General features: G+C 34.8%; 3 protein-coding genes across 3 annotated transcripts; 1 reads left to right on the top strand and 2 right to left on the bottom strand.

The window, feature by feature from the left end:
- Positions 1–70: 70 nt before the first annotated feature.
- LOC126769244 (uncharacterized) lies at positions 71–5,951 on the bottom strand. The gene is made up of 11 exons (XM_050487881.1): positions 5,835–5,951; positions 5,353–5,502; positions 4,635–4,731; positions 3,517–3,646; positions 3,359–3,443; positions 2,654–2,816; positions 1,931–2,347; positions 1,731–1,856; positions 1,476–1,664; positions 1,128–1,207; positions 71–325 (listed from the first exon to the last, which is right to left on the bottom strand). Exons 1-11 carry the CDS (start codon positions 5,949–5,951, stop codon positions 71–73), a joined length of 1,809 nt encoding a protein of 602 aa, XP_050343838.1.
- A 769-nt stretch (positions 5,952–6,720) lies between these two features.
- On the bottom strand, positions 6,721–21,425 carry LOC126768925 (sphingosine-1-phosphate lyase). The gene is made up of 11 exons (XM_050487388.1): positions 21,131–21,425; positions 20,708–20,845; positions 15,713–15,928; positions 14,838–15,046; positions 12,580–12,813; positions 12,180–12,389; positions 11,395–11,515; positions 10,864–10,981; positions 10,341–10,487; positions 9,878–9,998; positions 6,721–9,510 (listed from the first exon to the last, which is right to left on the bottom strand). Exons 2-11 carry the CDS (start codon positions 20,841–20,843, stop codon positions 9,394–9,396), a joined length of 1,629 nt encoding a protein of 542 aa, XP_050343345.1. The 5' UTR covers positions 20,844–20,845; positions 21,131–21,425; the 3' UTR covers positions 6,721–9,393.
- A 494-nt stretch (positions 21,426–21,919) lies between these two features.
- LOC126769010 (ras suppressor protein 1) lies at positions 21,920–24,896 on the top strand. Its single transcript, XM_050487546.1, has 6 exons — positions 21,920–22,084; positions 22,438–22,728; positions 22,928–23,010; positions 23,198–23,312; positions 23,405–23,537; positions 23,711–24,896. The coding sequence occupies exons 1-6, from the start codon at positions 21,934–21,936 to the stop codon at positions 23,796–23,798; spliced, it is 861 nt and encodes a 286-aa protein (XP_050343503.1). The 5' UTR covers positions 21,920–21,933; the 3' UTR covers positions 23,799–24,896.
- Positions 24,897–25,320: the final 424 nt, after the last annotated feature.

The following is a 25,320-nucleotide window of genomic DNA, read 5'->3' on the forward strand; positions in this document are numbered from 1 at the left end:
ATATCTTTACATTATAATGACAACAAAAATACAACAATAAAACTATTGACATAGAAAACCTACAAAATGATTACCAATAAGATATAAAGATTCCGTGTAATGTACAAGATAAAGCAAGAATCTGACTAGATTCTATCCCACTAGAACTCGAATCACCCAATATGCTATTCTCGTATTGTTTTAAGTATGGCATGTATTTTAACACCATATTTAACATCGGTCCTCTTTCTAATGTTTTATTCCTTTCCGCTTCAGCTGATAGTATTTCTTGATTCTTTTTTAGGTATTGTTTGTCTTGTTCTAGATTTCTCAATTCCCGTCGAGCCTTAAAACAAATATATAAATTTTAATAGAAAAATCCATTACGATATCCTCCTAACCGATTTTAGCTACTCCCAAGTAATAATAAATAAATGCGTTGGACACATTACAGTGCACAAGTATGTGTCCACAAGTGTACTCTTATAATCCGACGGCAAATACGAAGCGACCAGAAGGAGTTCGTCCTGCACCTGGACTCAACGGCTTTATGTGCATTCCGAGGTACAACAAATAACTTTCAAACACTGAGCTTTCTTGACGGAAAAACCCAATAACTATGTCCCAACCGGAGCCCGTGCCCTGAGGCTTCAACCCAGGACCTCGGAATCTAATTAATAATACATTATTCATATTATAATAAAAATACACATTCAGAAAATATAATAATTAACAGATTTGAGCCGAATTGGCTACGCAAACTCAAGAAGTAAAAAATGTATATTTTTTTTACTTTTTCGGCTTTTCTGTTCCTGATAATGTCTAGAGGCGATCACTTGATTTTCAACTTTTACTAAAGTCACTACTTGTTACTTTAATAATTATATTTAACGTAACGTCTACTTTGATGGTACTTCGTTACGAGTATGTTAAAACCATCACAGATGCGCACAATAACACGCCATAGTTTCGTCACTATCGGATTAATGATACAGGAACCTATAGATTACTTTGTCCTCGTTCAAATAGTAACAGTCTGCTATATAATAGTAACAGGCTAAGGCCTCCTCTAAATTTTGAGGAGAAGGTTTAACTCTGCTGTACTACTGCGAGTTGGTGGATTCATATAAAACAAAGCACAAAATCACCTTTCCTGACACCGTCACTGGAATTGCTAATTTCTGCTCCATACGATTAAGCCTTTCTTGTAGTTGACGAACCGTTTCAGCTACACATGCAAAATATTAAAGTAAATTATTTATCGAAAATGCTTAAATGCTAAAGACAAGTTCTCTCAAATTGTGAAACATTCATGGGTATATGTATTTGTGTTCTATTCTGATTTGAAAATCATGGCGATATAATCTTTTGTTTCATTTCCGTTTTTATATTCGAAGAATACGATACCAATTAAGCAATCGTTGCGATTTTCTGAATCAAACACATATATAACGTTTGCAAGCCTTTATTCTTTTTTCTTTCTTTTATTTACTTACGATCAGATAGGTAATCTTCTATAACATTTTCGTCTATTTCTGTGTCGTTTACGATTCTTGAAAGACTTAGGTTAGCGATTATATCATCGAGGTAAATATCTAATATTTTTGTTGTAAAAATTGAAGACGTTTCTATATTTATTATTATAGTATTAGCTTTATTCATTTCCATAGCTTTCACAGAAGTGTCTGAAAAGACAGTCATTTTTACAAGAAAGAAAAACGCATCAACATATTAAGATTCTATAAATATACAATTTGTTGGTATGGCTGATTCTTCTGTTGTATGACTTAGGCGCGTTGTGTAGTCTTGGATAACTGTCAACTCATAATCATCATAAGCATATTTTGCATTCGTTATCGTTTCTTGTGCTTTATCATCTGCAACATTTGACATTACGTTTTATAACTACATCAATATATAATCAAAATTTTCAATTTTTAAAATGTCTTACAATTTGCTTCGTTATGCTGATCGTTTAAGTCATCTATATTGTAGGTTCTTGGACGGCCAACGAAAGTTCCTTTTTGTTTAAATACTTTTTTATTTATATTATAAGATGATTTGTTATTCTTTTCATTACTTTCGATGCTAATTGGTCCAGTATCAATTTTTATGTTAGCTTCAGCATTATCACCTATTATTTCATCTGTATCCACTATATCACGTTTTTGTATAGAACTGTAAGGTGTTTGTGTTAAAACAGAGTTCTCAATAGTAGCCACGGCTAGCTTCGTTAAGTAAATTTCATCCAAAGCTCCAATGTTATCTAATTCTACATTTTTTTCTACTAACATAATTGTATTTAAAAGCAAATGCTCTTCAACTGTCATCACATTACCTTCATCGTATGTTTCGTCCATACCATACTCTGAAATGTGAACATGATCTCTATTTTTATTGTTCATTTCTCCCATCTTCACTCATTATATTGAAAAGAAAAATTAAGTTTGCCTTTACTTCTGTACTGATTTTTATGAATAATTCTACGATTACTTTGTTTTGTAAAATGAAAGGTGAATTTCAGTTGTAATTTGTGTTAAAAACAAATAGCGCACATATATTGTTGAGGTTCAGAATTATCGTGAAATTTACATTGCGCATTAATTTTACAGTGATTGTGAATTTATCCCTTTCCGGCGGTTCAGTATAGTAAGTATACTAATTAAGTACTTACGAAAAGTGCACAGTCCGGGTAAGTCAATATCGGGACGGGAGCGAGGGGGACAGGCGGCCGCGGGCGCGGCGGGCGACCACAGCGCGCGCCGCGCCGCGGGCCCGCGGGGCGCAAAATTGCACACTAACCGTTCGACGGTGCGGTGACGACCACGCCACGGTATCTAACGATTACAGTAACAGCCTGTTAATGTCCCACTGCTGGGCTAAGGCCTCCTCTCCCTTTTGAGGAGAAGGTTTAGAGCTTATTCCACCACGCTGCTCCAATGCGGGTTGGTGGAATACACATTTGGCAGAATTTCAATGAAATTAGACACATGCAGGTTTCCTCACGATGATTTCCTTCACCGTCAAGCACGAGATGAATTATAAACGCAAATTAAGCACATGAAAATTCAGTGGTGCTTGTTCGGGTTTGAACCCACGATCATTGGTAGACTCTAAGACTCACGCGTTCTAACCACTAGGCCATCTCGGTAACTATCTATCTAACGATTACTACAGTCAGATTAATTTTTTCTATTAATATTTAATTGGTAGGCAAAAACAACTTCAATTTGCAAATATTACTGACATGAGTTTTTTTAGGTTATTAAAAATAGCTTTAAATGCAGTTTTTGGGACATGGGCAAACTAAATGTATCATATAAAAAGTCGCCTAAGATTAGGCAACAATTTATCATCAATGTTAATAGAGTATCAGTACCATAAATTTGCTTCTTCCACACCCCACCATATAAGTTCGTGACCAGACGATTTGCGCAAAATCATTGTAGTTACTCTTGTGTGAACTGAAAGTTAAGAAATAAGCTGAATTGTATTCCAAGATTATAAATTGGTATTCAGATAGTGAATGAGACTAACGGTTTGTATGAAGTAACATTTCCGTTGTAGCTCATGCTTTGCGTGTACCACAAGTCGACCATTGTCTCGGGGCGAAGCCCTGGCGCTTCGCCCACAACCGATGCTACGCACTGTCCCACCGATATCGAATCTAAATAAATTTATGATCAATTTTATTATAGTTTACATTTAAAGTATGAAAAATACATAAAAACCCCCTAGTAAAGTAAAATGCAGTAGCCAGTATATGTAATGATGAGAAGGTTGGTAACATTTTTCACCCGACACGAGCAGGTTTCCATAATATGCTTAGCAAGATCTCTCTAGCTTTTTTTCTCTAGCTACATTTTACATTAAAATAACATGATTTTAATGAAAACGATAGAATCGAAAGATCACTTTGAAATATTGTCTCAGATTAAACTCTAGTATATATACATATATATAATATATATATATAGAATATATATATATATATATATATATATATATATATATATATATATATATATATATATTCCCGTAATGTTATTATATTAATAATAGATAGAAAGTTTGTGTAGGTACTTATGTTAGCGCACACACTTGTATGTCCTAGGACATTATTCACATATGGCCATCTGATCCCAAACTAAGCAGAGCTATATATAATAATAATATCCTGGGACATTTTTCATTCACGGCCATGTGATTCCAAATTAAGCTTATAAACTGATATATTACATATACTTATTTTCTTTTGTAAATATATACTTATATAGATAATTACACCCAGACTCAGAACAAACAGACATGTTCATGCACACAAATGTCTGTCCTTTTTTTTTAACGCTGGAAAAACGCATTACGTGTTTCCCCCACGGAAACAGTGGGGGGGTATGTGGGACTCACCGGTGTCCAAGGCGCCGAGTGCGCCCCGAACATCGGGATACCCACTAAAAAACCAGCGGTACCCTTTCCGTCTTAACGAGGAGCGCCACGGAATCGCTTTCGCATGCTACCGTGGCTCAAATGTCTGTCCTGGGTGGGAATCGAACCCACAACCTTCGGCGTGAAAGGCAAGTATCTACCAACCACGCCAACCGGCTCGTTTAATGATGCACCACAAACGATTTAAATTAAATATAACAATCACATACATAAATCACGGCAATCGTCATGTAGCTCCGGAGTGCTTGGTGGTCGACACTGATCAGCCCAGCGTTGGGCTTCTCGCGCTAGTTCATTCACCCATCGCTATTAGAAATCGTAGTTTGACTCTTAGTTATCGTGAATTTCAAACAAGGATGTAAATAAAATAAATAAATCAATTATAAGTATACAATATATAAAAATAAGTAATATTAATATTATTTTTATATAGTTAGAAGACTCCTTGATCCATACAACAGATATTTTAAAAAAAAAGACGCGCGCTAATTAAAAACCGCCATTTTGTGAGTGGACCAAAAGGTAAAATAATTAATTAATTATTGGCGCAACTTGTGATTTATTGTATAATGTGTTATTTGGATTTTTAGGAGTAATTGAGTGAGTGATTTACATCAATTTATATGATTTGGTATTTTCCATTCATATATTTATAACATCAGTTTCACTTCTGAATGCTAAATATATTATAGACGTATATATATTTAAGAAGTTTTGCAAAGCAACTAGACAGTAACTTAGGTTAAAAGGACTGTGCACTTCTGTTATTAGGTAAAACATGTACCAACGCGTTTTTAAATAAATAAAAATAAATCAATAATCATATTTGTATGCTTAGAATTACAACGCTAATACGAACGAATTGCGTTATTATTCTAAGTTTGTATAAAGTTTAAAAAAAATAAAAAAATTAAAGCATTTATTTACCAATTTTAACATATCCCCAGCTGTGGGCAGGCCGCGTATGCCGCGCGCCGCGTCACTGCGTCTACGATTCAAACGCGCCAACACGCGAGCTTTCTCTTTCGGCGACAACTCTGATTCGATGTAGCCCATGCATGAAGGACTTGGACCAGGCTAGATAAATTTACTTTGTATACTTTTTCCTCTAAATACATGTTATATCATGGATGAAGAGTTAGACATCGCTTTCTCTCTTTCTGTCATCAGTAATTTAACATTCGAGAGAAGGAGGCAAAGCATCGTAAATACTTAGGTAATATGATAATAACACTTGCAGTAAATATTGCTGATTAATCTTTTTAAACCACAGTAGAGTCGTTGAGTCTCCTTCGTCTATATCTAAATTGCCTATTTTGCACAAAAAAAAAATAACGGAAAAAATTAAATAATCTTTTGACATTATAATAGGTAGGTAACAAACAACAACAAAGTATTGCAATACGTACAGGGTAATGACAAAATGTATGGGAATTGGTGTGCGCGCACATTTTAGCTCCGCAATAATCAATTGATCCATCCGCAACTAGTGTGTCTAAAAATATAAATATTAAGAAGATTTGCATTTTGTTAACCTTGAATTTTGAGACATATTTTTTTAGACTTGTTTATAGATATAATATTTATTGCATATGACATAAATATGACATTTTGACATTCATTATAAAGAACAGAAGTAAAGACAACTCTACACGTGTATGAATGAACTTTCCCAATCGTTTTTGATATTGTCACACTTATGTGATATTAAAGTATAAAACCTTGAGTGAAGTTAAAAAAAGGCGTGCCAAAATGCTTTAAATACTATTTTCATTATATTAATATAACGTTAAGTTCTTATTTAATTAAAAGAGTTGTACACAATTACATTAAAAAGTATAAATAAATTACATCTTTTTATATCTATCAATGGATAAGAGACATACCTTCAATCCTGTGCCATTGATGGCGACGAAATGGAAGAACGCTACCACTGTCAAGTGACCGATTTGCTGCTAACCTAATATGAATGGCGGTGAAAAAAAAGTTATTGGGTTTTTTTGTCGAATTCACAATAACAGGAGTCTACAAGTTGGAAGTGTGTACCGTGCCTCGGAAAGCATGTAAAGCCGTTGGTCCTGCGCCTGAACTCTTGCCAGTCGTGTCTTATTGCCGTCCCATCGGATTATGTGGAGACTGCACCTTTGTTTGCACACACACTTGTGCACTATATATGTCCTGTGCAAGTGGTTTATCTCTCATGAGATTGGCCGCATGGCCGAAATCGGTCAGAACATCATAACATGAATGGTGATTAGAAGGTATGATCAACATTAAAAAAACACAAAACCGAAATTTAGTGAAATATCTTTATTTAAAATATGACACAAATGTATATATTAAAAGCAATTATCAAAATGCTTTATAAAATTGTTCAAATCTACAATTATCATAAAACCATACAACATTGTTTTAGTTGATTTAAAGTACAAAAAACATATGTATATAAAATTATTGTTAAATAAATAAACATTTGACGTACAAAATATGGCCATTCGTGGCGAGTCTTTTACCCCCGCTCACTTTTTCAAAATAATATACATATAATAATAATAATTATATCCTGGGACATCTTTCACACACGGCCATCTGATCCCAAATTAGGCTTGTACAGAGCTTGTACTATGGAAACCAGACAAATGATATATTACATATACTACTTTTCTTTTGTAAATACATACTTATAAAGATAATTACACCCAGAATCAGGACAAACAGACATGTTCATGCACACAAATATCGTCCTGGGTGGGAATCGAACCTACAACCTTCGGCGTGAAATGCAAGTATCTACCAACCACGCCAACCGACTCTTAATTAATTTATAAGCAAGTACGTACATTAAAAATCGATTAAATTTTCTATAATTTTGTAAAGTATTGTTATGTAGACTTCGTAAGAGATATTTAGCAATATTCTATCTGTGCGAATGAGATAGAAAATCCCAATATAACATGCCCTTTTTATCTTCCACTTTAACTTTTTCTTTATATAATTTTATAATATTGCATGTGTGTGTGGGTCATTATTTAAAAACAAAAAATAAAAAACATAACATATGGAAAATTAAAATTTCTGCAATCTTTTTTGAAGATTTATTGCAAAATATATATAGAAAGTAATTAATTACTTCAAATTCAACGCATCGTTTTCTTAAATTACTTTAAATCGGAATGTTTTATAATAATATAAAACTAAAAACTGATACAAAATAACATTCGTTTTAAGTGAATTTAAACAGTTAATTTCTCAATTGCTTATCAAACACTATAAACATTACACGTAGTCGCTCGATTGACAATGAAATACCAAAGACAATAGTAGATTCCAATGGTCGGACTAAAGATAAACAACTTTGGTCTTGAACTGATGTGACGTCATTGGTCGATATTATTTTTATTATTATTTAATACTTTATTGCACAACATATAAATAACAGATAACATAAGAAAAACAGAAAACAATTAATCAAACACCAAAGGCGCGCAAAGGCTATCTTATAGTGATATCTCTCACAGACAACATTTAGTGAAAGAAATTATTATCTGAATATTCTGTGGTATGCATAATGGATTCGTGAAAAAATGGCGTTTTGAATATCAGCAACGTTAGTATAATATATCAGAGCTATAAGAAAATTGGATGGAATATGTAAATCCAAGTTTTGTTTAATTTAATTCCCCTACCATTGGAATAGATTATACACGAACTATTTTGCGCTCGTTGTTCACAAAGTTGGTAGGACGACTGGTTGAGCTACCAACACATACAAACTAACTATAAGACTAATTTTATAACTGACTAAGAATCACAATGACGACTACAATAAACCACCTACCACCACCACCTTCTTTATCGAATAGCAATCGATCTTCGACATGTACTAGATGTATCTTTGATACATAATACAATATATTAAGATACAAATGGAATTATTTACTTCACTATTATTATTATTATATTTCGTTATTATACAGAATCGAAATGCCTCCATCAATAGATGTCAACATTTATCAATAAAAAAGTCCTCAAAGAAATCTTGTAAGTAATTTACATATTTTTTTAATCTTTTCTATTAAAATTTAAACAAATCGTATGTACCGAATGTCAATTAATATATAAACATTAAAAATTATACATACTTATACATACAAAATGATGTACGTGACTTTAATTTAGTGTACAATTTTAAAAATTTACAAAAAGGTATTTGTTTCATTTTTTTTTAATTTGAGTTTGAGTATTTACTCGAGTTGGTAAGCTATATTCATTAATTAAAAATAAATAATAATCACGGCTTTAAATATGCGCTACTTTAATTATCATTTGCTTAGCTTGTCTATAACACCGTTAATACGTTTCCACTGAACCGCAATGTAGCGTACGAGCGAACCCTTTAATTATTAGCCCAGCGGTGGGACAGTGACGGGATAAATGGCTTTTTGCTGTTGTTTTCTATCAATTTTTATACGTAATAAGAGGGCACAGATTATTTCGCCATTATTATTAATTTTTTTACTTTCAAGGATGTAGATTTCTCATTATATTTATATATTTATATCATTTGGACAACAACTGTTTTTTTTTTAAATAAATTATCTGTATATATCCGATGTAAAACTAAGATTAAAATTCTTTAAAGCCAAATTTAAATTTGGTTAGATAAGTACATAACTCGCTTAGAGATAAAATTAAATATTTTTATCCATATTTTATAAAATTAATGTTTTTCATAAAACAGGTAATTAAACATTTCAAAAATTAACTTTCAATTCAAACCTGAACTTACCAAATCGAATTTAATTCATGTATTCGTTCGTATATTCGATTTCTAAAATCGAATATATTTATTTAATTGTAGGTACACATATCTTTGACATTATCAACTTATAAAAACCGGTTTAAACCGGTTTGAACCGCTTACAACCTTTTGAAATATAACAGTCATTATGTTTTAATCGTTTAACATTATTCCACGTTGTCTTCCGGCTTCGGTAGGTAATACATGGAATCGATGAAGTACTTCGTGATGTCTGACACGAGGCTTCGGTCGGGAATGCCTTGCGCGACGCCGTATATGGCCATCTGGAAATACAAGAGTGCCAATTAGATTACAACTTTATATACATGAGTGTAAAGTTCAAACTCGTCTAATACGAGATTTAATAATGACAATTGATAAACATTACTTTCAAGTCATAGAATCATAGTTGAATTGGGCTTTAAATTAGATATATTTACTGGTGAAATCGTTAAGATTTTTCTTAACTTTTTATTTTTTGGGTATCAGATGAGCTTATGGGCTAACTATGTAAATAGTTACATTCACTCATAGATACGAGTACTAAAAAAAATACTAAACTACTCGACCCAGCAATTAAGAGTCGGCGCTTCATTCGTTTGATTCAGCATATTTGCTTGAATATATTGATTTTGGCTTAGAGGCACTGACCTTCCCCTCCACAGGCTCCCCGCCCTCCTTAAGGCAGGCGCTCGTAGCGGCGCGTACGTCCTCTACGAACCGCTCCGCTACGCCCGCCTGCGTGTGCGCGTGCGTCACGGCGATGTGAATGCTGCGGAACATAAATAACAATACATTTTACAAAAAAAAAAAATTTACACCCAATTGGGTGTAATTATCTATATAAGTATGTATTTACAAAAGAAAAGTAGTATATGTAGTATATCAGTTGTCTGGTTTCCATAGTTCAAGCTTTGTACAAGCTTAATTTGGGATCAGATGGCCGTGTGTGAATAATGTCCCAGGATATTATATTATATTATATTATATTATATTATATTATATTATATTATATATATATTCCTCTTAACCTAGATCCTAACTCAAACTAACTAACGTGACTAGTATAAGGGGGAAAATAGTTCGGTTCCACGAGGTAAAAATCTAAGCTTACCCTGAAGGGAACTGCAGGGCATTCAAGCTCCATCCCTTCTTGTGCAACTTATCCGCCAACTTGAACACGTCGAAAGTTTTGGAGCCGAACGCGATCACCGTAGTGGCCGGCTTGCCGAATATAAATATGCCCTCGATTTTTCGTAATCTATGAAAATTTAAAATGAACATTATTGTTGATTGATGTTAATAGAAATAAGCTCCAAACCTTCTCCTACAAAAGGGAGAGGAGGCTTTAGCCCAGCAGTGGGACATTAACAGGCTGTTACTGTTGATTGATGCTTGTTTCGTTTAACTATTCAAATGATTTCAGTTGTCGTACAAAGTTTTAACTTTTTTAGTATATGCAATAGAAATATGCAAAGATTTTTTGACGAGCCAATGATCTCAGGTAAGCGATTATCATTTTCATTGACCTTATCAACCGATCACGATAAGCGTCGACAAGCTAACCCGGTTCCCCACCAAAAGATTATGTATCACGAGTTTTAAAATTTTTCTCCGATTATGAAATGAAAACTCACTCGGCTTCGATGTAGCGCGCCACGGAGACGATCTCCTTCGTCATCTGCACGTAGCGCTCGACGCCCACGAACATCATGGTGGCCCAGCACGCCGCGATCAGCCCGCCCGCGCGACTGCCTGCCCGCCCACGCGTTGGTCAAGTAGCGTAAGTATAAGTTGTAATTTTAAAGTTAATTAACCGATTTTACTAGGAAATTAAAAAAAAAAATCAAAAGATTTTAGTTCATAATTAACTTATCCTTTGATAAAACTCACCTATAGTTGTGAGATCTCCGTTTTTGGAGATCATATTTTAGGAGTATTATAGTATAGAGCAATATATATGATATCATAATTTATTTCGTGTTGGATGGTGAAGGAAAACATTGTGCTGAAACCTGCCCATCATATTACAGTCTGAATTGTGACAAGGTCGAAACCAAACCATGTAAGTCTTCTGGACCAAGGCAGAAAGCCTTTAGAAGATGCACCTTTGCTCAAAAGAGAGTCAGGGCCCATTAGTTGAGTAGTCAATACAGCGTTTTAGTTACCGTTGACGGTGGGCGACCCGTACACTCCACCCGGCCAGTCGGTGGTGACGGTGTACTGGTGGTGCCGCACGCTCGCGCGCCGGTACACCACCACCGACGTGCCCTTGGGGGCGTAGCCGTACTGCGAAAAACGATACACCCAATCAATACAACGTAAAAAAGTATAAATTTTAAGATTCTGATCTATTTATTTGGTGCGCAATAAATTATAAGAATAATTTAAAAGGTTTTGTCGAAGTGTACATATCAGGAAGCATTCAGCCTACATGGTAATATGAAAAGAATACAAGATAGAGTACAGAGTAGAAAAAGAGTATGTATGAGGAAATTTGAAAGCAACACTTGTTGAAAAGTTGAAAATAAAACGATTGTCAAAATCTGAATATATTATTCAGAGAGCCGAATATATTAATTAGTAAGTGTTAGATATGACAAAATAAAACTAATGATGGAGTGAGATGTGACTAGAGAGAAATGAAGGCAATTTACAGCAACAATCACCAATGTTATAAGAACGGGCGAACGATTTAATAGCCGCTCCATGAATTTTAAAGATATTATTTATAAATATTTACAAACTTTGAGGAAATAGAACGGTCAGCAGAGCAGACAAGTTCAACAAAACATTTCGAGCCCGTTTTATGTGATAATTGAGATAATTATCTTAGTTAGTTACTTTATTGGTATATGTAAAATAAGAAAAAGAATGGATAAAAGTACAGCCCGTGCCACGTAACTAGATGACGTAATAGAAGCACCGGTACCGACGACGCCGGAGGGCTCACCTTGTGCGTGTCGGCGGAGATGCTGGCGACGCCGGGCAGGCGGAAGTCGAAGGGCGGCAGCGCGTGGCCGGCGCGCGGCATGAAGGCGCCCACGAAGCCGCCCAGGCACGCGTCCACGTGCAGCGCCACGCGCGCGCGCGCCGCCAGCGCCGACAGCGCCGCGATGTCGTCCATCGTGCCGTACGGGAAGTTCGGCGCCGACCCCACTATCTGGGGGTTGAGGTGTTACGTGCGTCTGACGAACCGTCCACGGAGTTTGCGATTACATTTCGACGCTCCTAGGTATGAAGCTTTCGAGACGGCTGCGCTCCGAAGGGGATCAGTAGAGTATTAAAAGTAGCCAATATTTTAAAACGTGATCTCGAAATTAAATTTTATAATAGCACTATTTGGGACTCACCATGCAAGTTCTCCTGCCGATGGCCCGTCGCACCGCGTCCACGTCGACGGTGTAAGTCTCGCTCGACACGGGCACGGTGACCACTGATATGCCCAGGTATTGCGCCGCCTTATCGAAGGCCGTGTGCGCAGTTACCGGCAAAATCATTTGAGGGTTGCTAATGCCCTTGCTGTAAGCTAAATCTCGGAACGCCTTGCAAGCCATCATAATGGACTCCGTGCCACCAGTTGTTACCTAAGAATGAAAATAAATAAACATCGGCTAGGCATTGGGGCTTTTTTATTCTACCACGCTGCTTCAATTCTGTTGGATATTTTCATAAAACAAGTAGATTTCCTCACAATGTTTCCCTTCGCCGCCCAATACAAGATGAAATATAAACACAAATTAACCAAAAATAGCAAAAATTCAATATGTCTTTATGAATAACTAAGACCGGAATCATTATAAATACGACAGAAATGTCTGTCAGTCAATTATCAGAGTAAAATAAAGAGACCACTTCAATAACCATCAAAGGACATGCACTGAGGTATGTAAAAAAATATTTATTCCCAATCCCTACAAATTACTTTGTCTTATAGCTCTATCATGACGTCATGGTAACAGTATATTATACTATTGTATCTAATTGTACATTCACTATTTTACAATGGCACTGTAGTGAGATAATTTGCATACTTACAACATGTTTCTTTTTAATGTCGAGATTTTAAACTGTATTATGAAATTTTATAGAATAGAAAGGCGGACGAGCATATGCCCATATGCTCGTCCGCCTTTCTATTAGCATATGGGCCACCAGATGGGAAGTGGTCACCAACGCCCATAGACATTGGCATTGTAAGAAATGTTAACCATCGCTTACATCACTAATCCTTTTTTTTCGGTTTGTGTATTACTGTTGGCCTTACTGGCCTCTACAGCGTCACCGGGCGGGATGGGCGAGTTGAACTCAGCCGGATGTTGGGAGCCACACAGGGCTCAAGAGAGACGGACGTCCTAAGGGTGTGGCCTGTGAGGCCGGACCTCGGCTTAGGACTCCGTTGAAATCGGGAGGGAGGGACGTGTGCATTATAAGCGCCGTCATACGCCTAAGCGTTGACGGGACGTAACGTAAGAGGGTCGTCGACCCCGCCGGCGGGGTCGGTGTGTGTTATTTGTGTTCCCTAACAAGTACATGTTGGCAGCGGTGAGTCTATCGACGGGATCGAGTAGGACGGGCTTAGGTCGCCTACGGGTCCTTTTAAGTAGCTCTAAGGGGCTATACATGCAGGCCTTAGAGATGAGCAGATTAGCGTGTTGCGACGTTTTATCGAAATATCTTATAGAGAGGTCTTTAAATAGTCTGACTACCACCAACCGTGGGAACTAAGATGTTATGTCCCTTGTGCCTATAATTACACTGGTCACTCACCCTTCAAACCGGAACACAACAATACCAAGTATTGCTGTTTCGCGGTAGAAAATCTGATGAGTAGGTGGTACCTACCCAGACGAGCTTGCACAAAGCTCTACCACCAGTAAATAATAACCAGTCTTATTATCAAATAATATGATAAAATAATTGTATAGTGCCTAATTACCTGAACATATTATGTTTATGGATAAAGTATTGAAATTATTAACGCGATCACTATGCTAGATCTACAGCAGTGTGCGTGAATGGCGCACACAGGCATAGCACTGTGTTGCATTTGCCTAAACTTAGCAATTAAATACGCACAACATCTTAACAAAGCGTGTGAGCACTATCGTCGACACTAATAGCGCGTGACCAACTTTAAGGAAAATTCGTTTTAAAAACATTTTAACGAGACATATCCTCAATGATTCAGCATTTTGCGATGTTAATGCTTTTAATGAAATACAAAGATAGGTCTATCCAAGGATGACTAATGTTTTTTTTTAATTCTCATCCCGTTTGACTGGACGTTGAGTTTTACCAAGCAAAGTGACCTTATTCCTTTCACTGATGGCCCAGTGTAATGCGTGACCGATGATTGCGGGTGAAAACCCAGGCAAGCGTCACTGAATTTTCATGTGCTTAACTGTGTTTATCTCGTGCTCAGCGGTGCATCACAAGTATAAGGCTATAATTATTTCAACCTTATAGTTTAATAGCCAAGCAAAATAAAAAGTCAGCCGTGCCCGAATCACTCGCGATCATCTGTAAAGTCTCTAGATCTCTACACTTGGCAATGCGAAAAATACACTAGACCAAAAAATACACTAGAGAAAAGTATCGAGGTACGTACCGTCCCACAGCAGTCGTCGTCGCCGTGGAACAAGTTGATCGTCATCCGTACAATTTCCGCTTCCATCTTGTTGATCCCCGGGAACACGTCCGCGTGCAGCGGGTTCGTGTACGCGGTCAGCGAGTACGCGGCGCACGCCACTTCGCTGATGTCCTCGTTCACGTGGTACACGGCCCCGGATACGTTACCGCTTTTCCAATCGTATGAACCTGAGACAAATATCTTGTACATTTAATAATAACAATAAAGTTTTATTTGCCATAATAATAATTCCATCATCGCACATATTAAATACCAACAAAATAAAATCACAAAAAACTAAACGTACCAAATAGTAAGTATAAGTAAAATTAAAATAAAATTCAATTAAATATAATTATAATATTATCTCGAGTTAATTAGTTAGTTTATCATTGATTAAGGAATTATAAATTTTACTATTTTCAATTATAATTCAATAATTCTTAGGTGAAAACGTGAAACGTAGTATGAATTAGTGGCCATTGTAATATATTGCCTACATACGTTTCTATGGTAGCCCTTACCCGTTGACTATCGCATTGGAGGTACCGCTTCCACGCGATGTTTTGTCAAGTTAAAACATATTTCTTATCTACATTAGAAATGCATTTTAGGCCACGGTTGCCTATTTCCAAATGTTTTTTTTTATTTATTTATTTCTAATAAGTTTATTTAGTGAATATGTATTGAAAAACAACAGTCAACAATCGGAAACAAATATATAAGGTGCAAAATTATTTGCTCACTTCGAACTTTGCGCACTTTTACGATATTTCATGATACTAGAAGCACAGGTTTGATCTGTTCGTTCTAAAGTAATTTATTGTCATAGTTTTAATTCGATTTTATCTTACCTAGAGTAAGATGTTTTTTGACTTCCTCAGCGACTTCTACAGCTGTAAGCCCACGTTCTGGAAGTTCACGGTATATGGTCATACCGGCCAGTCTTTTCGCCACGTCCTTCTTGAAACCTTTCTTGATATCAGCCATTCTTTCTTCTATCTTTCGGCGAACCATTGGCACTTGACGGAGCCATCTGAAGAACTCTCTTCGTAACCTCACCGTGACGGCTAGGTTTAGAAAAAAATGTCTGTTTAATCCACTAAAATTGTATAAGTTAAAATATGATGATCCTTCAAGTATAACTAATATCATATAGTAAAAATATATACATTGAAACTATTTTTGTAGCGCAATGAGAGTTTTTACATATTTAAAAACCGTTTGAAGTCAACGTTAATTGTATACAGTAACAGCCTGTGAATGTCCCACAGCTGGGTTAAGGCCTCCTCTCCCTTTTCGAGGAGAAGGTTTGGAGCTTATTCCACCACACTGCTCCAATACGAGTTGGTGGAAAGCACATGTGGCAGAATTTCAGTGAAAATCGGCACATGCAGGTTTCCTCACGATGTTTTCCGTCATCGTCAAGATGAATTATAATCACAAATTAAGCACATGAAAATTCAGTGGTTACAGCCCGCGTTTGAACCCACGATCATCGGTTAAGATACACGCGTTCTTACCACTGGGCATCTCGGCTTTTTAAAAATTGTATAACATTTCATGAAACATTTCTAGCAATATAAAGAGTTACACGAGTAAATAGAAGACTACCGTTTGTAAGTTGTGCCAGAATGTTGGTACCACCCACTTGGCATTTATTCTAGTGGTAGACAGAAATACTTTGTGTGACTGATTATATTTTTTTACAGTGCCAGTATCTGTGGGCCCTTCTTAAAATAAATTAGAAAAAGAAAATATTCTAAAGACAGTTAAACAACAAAATAAAACGTATTTCCAACGGCATTTTGTTTTTTATTAATATAATTCTACTTAAACGAAATGTTGAGCTGTTTTAATTGCTTCGCTTACAAACGATAATAATAGAACAAAGCAAGCATATCGTCATAATCGTGGTACAACAACGTATCTGCAATTCTTTAAACCATACATGTCCAGAATTTTTTGGCAAGATTTAAATAATTTCCACATTTTTTCACATACCTATGTTGTTCATTAATGACCATAAATTATGTCTGTAATAATAATTTGTACTTAACAGTATAAAAACTTTTTTTTAGTGAGGCTAAAACGACCCCATCGGCTGATAAATAACTAACGTATGTATGTATGAATTTTCTAATATAACTCACTGAGCTATATTAGAAACCCCTGAGTACCCCCATTAAGCCGCCATTACAATTTTATTTCCATTTCTATGTATACGTGATAAAGTTGAAGTGTGAAGAAAAACTAAATCAAATATAATTAAATGATAAAGATGGTAAAATAAATTCTTGCGAAATATCTCGAAATTATTTTGAATATTTAAGAATATTTCATCGTAAACTACTCTTTAAATGTAATGAAGTTCAATAAAATGATATGTAGAAATATCATCATCATCATCCTTTCATCGTCCACTGCTGGACATAGGTCTCTCCAATGGCACGCCACTGAGCTCGATGCTCAGCTCTCAATTTCCATCCGCTGCCAGCCACTTTGCGAATATCATCACTCCACCTAGCCGGAGGGCGTCCTACGCTACGTTTGCCAAGGCGTGGTCTTCACTCCAAAACACGTCTATTCTAACGGTTGTCGGTTCTGCGACATATGTGTCCAGCCCACTGTCACTTTAGCTTACTAAGCCATTGGGTTATGTCGCTAACTTTGGTTCTCTGTCGGATCACCACACACAGAGAAACTTCGAGAAATATATCGATTTTTATTTGTACCAGAACCAGAGCATTTGTATTCGAAAACAACAATTATGATTTAAATTTAAGTAACAAATAAATTAAGTCATCTAAATTCAACCGTAATCTTTATTTATTTATCATATTACTAAGGAGGTCAAGGGTTTCTGATGATTAGAAAAACAATTCAAATATTATCCGATACGTTGGTAGCTATGGCACAGGTTTTGAAGCGCAGTTAACGCTAACTTATAGCATAAATTACTACTTTGTCAAAGTAAAAAGTAAAAATATCCAAAAACTGGGTAAAGGAATTCTCTTTTAAGGCAAGCTGTAGTCACCACACTATACCATAGCAAGATATACGATATACGAATTTCATGGGCCTCATGCAGATTTCCTTAAGATTTTTGGGTCGATGTGTTCTTTCAATGCGTACATTTACCCTTTAACGCCGAACACGAGATATATGTACACACAACAAAAGCACTTGAAACTTTATGGTGCTTGCATGGATATAAAACCGCGGTCGTCGTTTAAGAGCCACATATTCTATCCACTAAGCCATAGACAGGCTTTTGTTTTCTTGTTTGTAATAGTGGTGGTGTGCCTATAGAGTATAGTTACATAACAACTTTGTTTTATTTTATTGTATATTTAATTGTTATTCTCGTATTACATTTTCATAACAAATAGATCAAGAAATCTTAAAAAGTAATAAGTAAAAACGCATTTTGATCTATCAAGTTTTTGCTTGATGTGCACACTGACACCAAGTTAGTAACCATTTTATTTATATTTTATATTCGCCTCACATGCACACACATAGAAACTAGTTCCCATTAAAATTTATTTGGAAGTAGATTCTGCCCGCGGCTCGTAGTCTGCCAGCGTGTAAGGGGGGAAGGAGAGGTGTTGAGTACTCTATGTCATTTTCTATACCCTTTTTTTTAGCGCTGGAAGCACTGTTTCCCCACGGAAACAGTGGGGGGGTAGGTGGCACTCACCGGTGTCCAAGGCACCGAGTGCGCCCCGAACATCGGACCACTAAAAAACCAGCGGTATCCTTTCCGTCTTAACGAGGAGCGCAACGGGATCGCTTTCGCATGCTACCGTGACGCTCTGACGTATCATTTTCTGTACCCTAGACAACATATTGTATGTAAAATTTCATGATGCTCGGTTGAGTAGTTAAGACGTGAAAGCGTGCCAAACAAACAAACTCAGTTTCACATTTATAATGTTCGTAAGAATTAAAAATTGACTTTAAAACTTCACAATTCAGAAATATTCCAAAGAGCGATGACAAAAACACCCATGGAGCGTGTAAATCGGAAAATTAGCACAGCTCAGTAGATCACTTAGATCAATACTGGTGTGATATAATTTAATTAAAAGAATTACCATTGCACAATATTTAAAAACAAACACCAATGCTGAGTCCGGACTAAAATGAAATTGTCATTAATTTTATCTATTATTAGTCGTACCTCACTATATGACTAATGAAATGAAATTACGAACTCAAATAACAATGATCCACATTGCAAGTCATGTTCATATGATGAATATGTTAGAATTGCACCACGAGATAAAAAAAAAATAACAACATTTATAGAATATAATTAAATATCTTTATGACATGGCCTAGTGGAAAGAACGCAAAGCTAAAACCAAATAATGTGGCCAGACATCATTCAGAGCTAGTGATGAAGAATAATTACAGGAAATCAACGCCTAACATATTTTCAATACGAGACGAATGTGAAGATGCTGTTTTAAGGAAATAAGCCCAAATTCCTGTTTTTATTTATTTATCAATAAACTGCCAACAATTTACATATATTGGGATATACACAGACAGACAAGCAAACATTTTTACACTAAGTATTCAATATCTTTGAATGAAATTTAAAAAGAAAATCAAAATATGCCTTTACTTCCACAGCCTTGAATTCTGTTTCACGTACACATATTGACAACAAAAGCGCTGCTCGACTAATGAGGTGCATTCCAAGACCAAGATTGTCCCAAGCATGCATAAAGAAGTTTCGTTTCAACAACTGATAAATTATATAAAATAGAATCATAAATTTGTGTTGTTGTGTATACATATAGGGCAGTTGTTGTATATAACTATGTCTATCATATGGAATTCTAAACTTGAATAGTAATTACTAACCTTTATAGTCATTCTAATAATAATTATAATAATACCCTGGGACATTATGGCCACACGTGGATCAGATGGGCACATTTGGCCATCCGTTCCATGTGCTTAGTTTGGGATACTTGGGGTTTGTACTATGGAAACCAGACAATCGATATACTACATATACTACTTTTCTTTTGTAAATACATACTTATATAGATAATTACACCCAGACTCAGGACAAGCAGACATGTTCATGCACACAAATGTCTGTCCTGGGTGGGAATCGAACTCACAACCTTCGGGGTGAAAGGCTAGTATCTACCAACCACTCCAACCGGCCCGTCAATTCTTATGATGTGTTATTTGTTTATATTGTTACCATAAAAATTAGTTATTTAAAAGTATTTAATGGCCGCTTCAATAAAATGTTTTTAAATTGCATTATTATTTATATATAACCTTTAAAGGTATATAACTTTTAGTGTTAATTATAGATTGTTGTGTCAAATTAATTACATATTAAAAACTTGTGTATTATTTCATTTTTTTTTTTTATATTCGCCGGGAGGGCAAATGACTCTACTCCACCTGATGGTAAGTGGTAGTAGAGTCCAAACGCGACGACGGCCAGTACAGACGGGAAAAATGTTCTGCACTAGCCGCCTTCGCCTTGCCGGCCCGCAAAATGCCTCTTCATGCCTCGTTTGAAGGAACCCGGGTTGTATGGCATGGCATACAATACCATGGCAATAAAGTGATATTTTTTATTATATGTATATTAGCGATAGCCCCAATGGTTCTGAATGTTCATGTGCTTAATTTGTCTTATGTGTAGGTAAAGGAATAAATTATGAGAAAATCTGCTTATGGCATATGGAATTCTGTCTGTGTTTATCTACTGGCCTGCGTAAGATAGTGCGATGGATTAAGCTCTGAATCCTTGCAGCAAAATGAACTTTTCCGCAAAAAAAAAGAAAGTATATTTGACTTTTACTTACTGTCCTTTGCGTTGTAAAGACTGTGTGCCCAAACTATAGCCAGCACTGATGAAGCAGTCATGGTAACTATCTGCCATGGTTCCTTCCCTTCAAAAAACCGGTTTACAGCTTTCAATGGCTGTGGACGCTCACTCATGTCTAGAGAACAAAGAATGACAGTGTGTATAAATTAAATTTTTATACTTAATTCACTAATGATTTTTTTAAATGTCATTGATATGATTTTAAATTAGTACAAAACTTTTACAAATAATGTGAAATTGTTTTATTCATTACTTCAGACACATAAGCCAATGTTAGTTAAAAATCACATTTTATTAACAAAAACATTGTTCGTAAAAAACACAAATACTATAAAAAACATGAAACTTATTTAACATGACTCATGAAAATTACTTTAGTTTAAAATAAAATTTTACTTACCTATGCCGTTTAATAATTCGGAAAGAATCTAATTAAGTATGATATCGTAAATCTTAATTTTCTTACAAGCAAATCAATTAACTTGTCAACATAATTGTTATCAAAATAATTCCAATGATAACAATAGTTATAGATACTCTAAATTTACGGCAAAACTTTAGTATTTAAACGAACACAAGAATCAAAGAATGAATACTGGCTGTTAATAGATAACAAGAAAACCCAGTGCAAATTTACATTCAACCAACAATAAAACGATAAACAGCTGTAGACTCGTTTAGTTGACCCTTGTACCTTGCTCAAAATAACTGTCAATTGTCAAAGTCACAAAATTCAATATCAATACCAGTACCAAAAATATAATAATAATTATATAATTTGACAATAATTTAATCTTTAATATTTTGAAATGCTAAACAATACCAATTCAATATTTTTAATTCCACTCATTTGTTCCGATTTGGATGTAAAAAAAAATATTAATAATATACAAAGCATTGAACTGAATTATCAATAAATATCAAACCAAAGAAATACCCATTATAGTTTTATATAATTGTAAGATAAAGATATAATTTCTTTTGTAAAAAAAAACAAAAGTTATATCTTTAAATAATGATCAAAACCTCTTAATAAATTATTAAATAAAAATATTGAAATATCTGTATACTTTAATGTTATCTACATCACTCAATTTGTTTTATTTGTATTTTGTCCAACCAAAGCAAGGTAAATAAAAAACAACCAGCTCTTATTGGTTAAAATATTTTTGTCGCTCTAAAACGCATAACGTACCTACTACAATGAGTCATCCTCCGCCTGTTTCCTGTATTCCAAACACTGCCAAAATGTCGAAAGCTAAAAAAGTGATTGAAGAAGCGAAAGAAATAAATAATCCAGAAATTGATTTAGTGGATAAAGGCATTTCAAGCTTAGACGAAATACCTGGACTATGTGAGTTGGACGTTCTAAAACTAGTTTTCCCTTATATAGCACAACAAGTTTGCTACGAGTTTAACAAGTGTTGTTTTTTATTTTTTTTCTATTTATATTAGGATATTTTTTGTATACATAAATAAAATAAATATAAATTGAATTAAAATTGTTCAAAAGACAATTTAAAAACTGATTTACATATAAAAAAATACTTTATAAATAATATTCCAATTTCGTTGATGATCTAATTCATAGAAGTTACGTGGGATTAACGAATACAATACTTAAAAGTTACATACTTCGTAATTAAAATTCTGTTTAAACGTTTACTTACTTGTCGAACTAAAAACTTATCATTGTCTGTATTTCAGTTAGTCTCGAGAATATTACACGTTTAACATTGAGTCACAACAAGCTGCAAGTCGTTCCTGCCGGACTAGCAAACCTTATTAATTTGGAGATTCTTAATCTTGCTAATAACCACATCGAAGAATTGCCAATCAGCTTATCATCGTTGCCAAAGCTTCGAATTTTAAATGTGTCGCTCAACCGACTGTACACTCTACCAAGAGGCTTTGGAGCGTTCCCGGTTTTGGAAATTTTGGATTTGACGTATAACAATTTAAAAGAGCAGACTCTACCCGGAAATTTCTTCATGATGGGTGAGTTATATACCTACTATTATAAATGTGCCAATGTCTAGTCTACGTTGTCCTTTTATATAGATTTTTTGCTAAGATATAGTTTATGGGCTGGATAGTGTCATAGGCCAGTTTTTATCGATGAATGGTAGTCAAGTGGAATTAAAATATCGATAAATGTCAGAAAGATTTACTAATTGTTCATAATTGCTTATTTCAGAAAGTCTCCGAGCATTGTATTTGGGAGATAATGACTTTGAATTCCTACCAACGGAGATTGGCAACTTAAAGAATTTACAAATTGTAGGTATTAATACTTTGATATTTTCCTCATTAATACCGCTGAAATTCAAGGAAAATGTTATTATTAATAATTATAATTTATGATAATTTGAGGTTTACATTTTATGTAACTGAAAAATATATTGCCTTTTATTTATTATAATAATTATTGAAATATATTTTATTAAATAAATATTTTTTATTGTAGCTTTCAATGCGAGAAAATGATTTAATAGAAGTACCAAAAGAGCTTGGTCAGTTGGCCCGATTAAGGGAATTGCATTTACAAGGCAACCGTCTTGTTGTCCTACCACCAGAAATAGGTAAAATTGATAATACTGTGAATTCAAATGTGACTTATTAGTAAAATTTATAAAATAATTTAAGTGATTAATCGGGATATAAAAAATTCCAGGTACATTGGACCTTGCCAGTAATAAATCAGTACTGAGATTGGAAGGTAACTTCTGGGTTCCACCAATCGAAGACCAATTGAAGCTGGGACCGTCACATGTACTTGACTACTTGCGTTCCGAGACATATAGAGTGTAAGTAATTTATTTATAACTAAATGGTAAAGACAAAGGTAAATAAAAAAGATTTTAATCTTTTTTTAATTATTAAAATGAATAATACAGATTACTATGACATTATAATAAATATAATATAATAATATGTGTTTGAATATAATGTTAATTTATCACTCAAATATATCTTGCAGACTGTACAGCCGCCACATGTCGGCTAAGCCGCCTCCACCGCCGCAGACGCTGGACAAGAGCAAGAAAGCCAGCAGGGCTCGCTCCTAATTTCCTACTTTCATATTTGTGTTTTCACCATAACAGAAGCATAATTTTATCGTTATTTTAACACCTTTACTAGTATTACAGTTTTAATACTAAATATACTGTAAGATTTCATAACATTATTATTACACTTCACAAGTTATTTATTGCATTGCTTGCTTTCATTGTCAAAACATGTCATACATTTCTCGATCATTAATGTCAGTGCAACCAGAGTTATTAGCAACATAATTGTATAATATATGAACTTTTTAATTAACTTGAACTTATAAAGCTTTGTAACGTTACAACAATATTCATTGAAGTATAAATTAAAGACTGACAAAGATAATTAAATATGTTAAATGCCTATTTTGCCAATCAAATGATACTTAATGTTACAATCTCGTCATTGACAAAGACATATGGAAAAAGTTATTGCTATATCAACTTAAATAGAAATTAAAACAGCGAGGCTATTACGTAAGAAACATTTGAATCTCGACAACATTATAAACAAAATTGTTATTATTATATTTCATAATCCCATGCATTACTAAAATCTGAACATATTATTCTATAAATTTGGAATATAATGAGTGTGTAGGGTTCTAATAAAAGCTGTAGTAAGTCATATTAATTTATGTGAGGATGTTAGATATCCTATATCTTTCGCTGTACCCCTGACAATGCATATGCAAATTCCACGATGACCAGTTGAGTAGTTACGGCCTGAAAGCGTACCAAAGTAATCCACTTTCGCATTTTCAATATTACTAAGGATAACGAAGGAACCGACTAATTAATTTGAATGTTTCATACAAAACAATACTACAAATTTAATTTAAATATGAGTTAGAAAGTTTTACTAAAACCTTATGATGCTAGAGACCACTTAATTTGAAAATGATTATTTAATAATAAAAAAAAATACAACTTTAATTTTTTTATATATAACAATAAGATTAATTAAATTACTAAAATATTATAAGCAATATAATTATAGCAGTGTTAGGCCCCCACGCTCTTGCTCTAGCTGCGCAGCCAGGCTGCCTAGTGCGTGGAGGGCCTTATTGTTGGCTTCTTATTAACCTTTATTTAATTATTAACAAAATCCAATATTTATTATTTAATAAACAGTGGTCTCTTAAGGGTCCGTTCACACAGACCGGCTCGGAGAGGAGAGCAGATTTTTATCACGTTGGAAACAGTGTTTTGAGTGATTGTAGTAAAGTTTATTTTTGCATTTGCACCTTTTTTGTCATTAAAAATGCCTGAACGCGCTTCGTGTGAAGTAATAAAAGGAGCCGACCGGCTCCGGCCGGTCGATGTGAAATAGGGTCCGTTCACACAGACCGGCTCGGAGAGGAGAGCAGATTTTTATCACGTTGGAAACAGTGTTTTGAGTGATTGTAGTAAAGTTTATTTTTGCATTTGCACCTTTTTTGTCATTAAAAATGCCTGAACGCGCTTCGTGTGAAGTAATAAAAGGAGCCGACCGGCTCCGCTTGCGTGCTCTTTCTCGCTCGCGCAGTAGCAAGCAGCA

The sequence above is a fragment of the Nymphalis io genome, chromosome 6 (genome assembly GCF_905147045.1).
Source record: "Nymphalis io chromosome 6, ilAglIoxx1.1, whole genome shotgun sequence".
NCBI classification, from domain to species: Eukaryota; Metazoa; Arthropoda; class Insecta; order Lepidoptera; family Nymphalidae; genus Nymphalis; species Nymphalis io.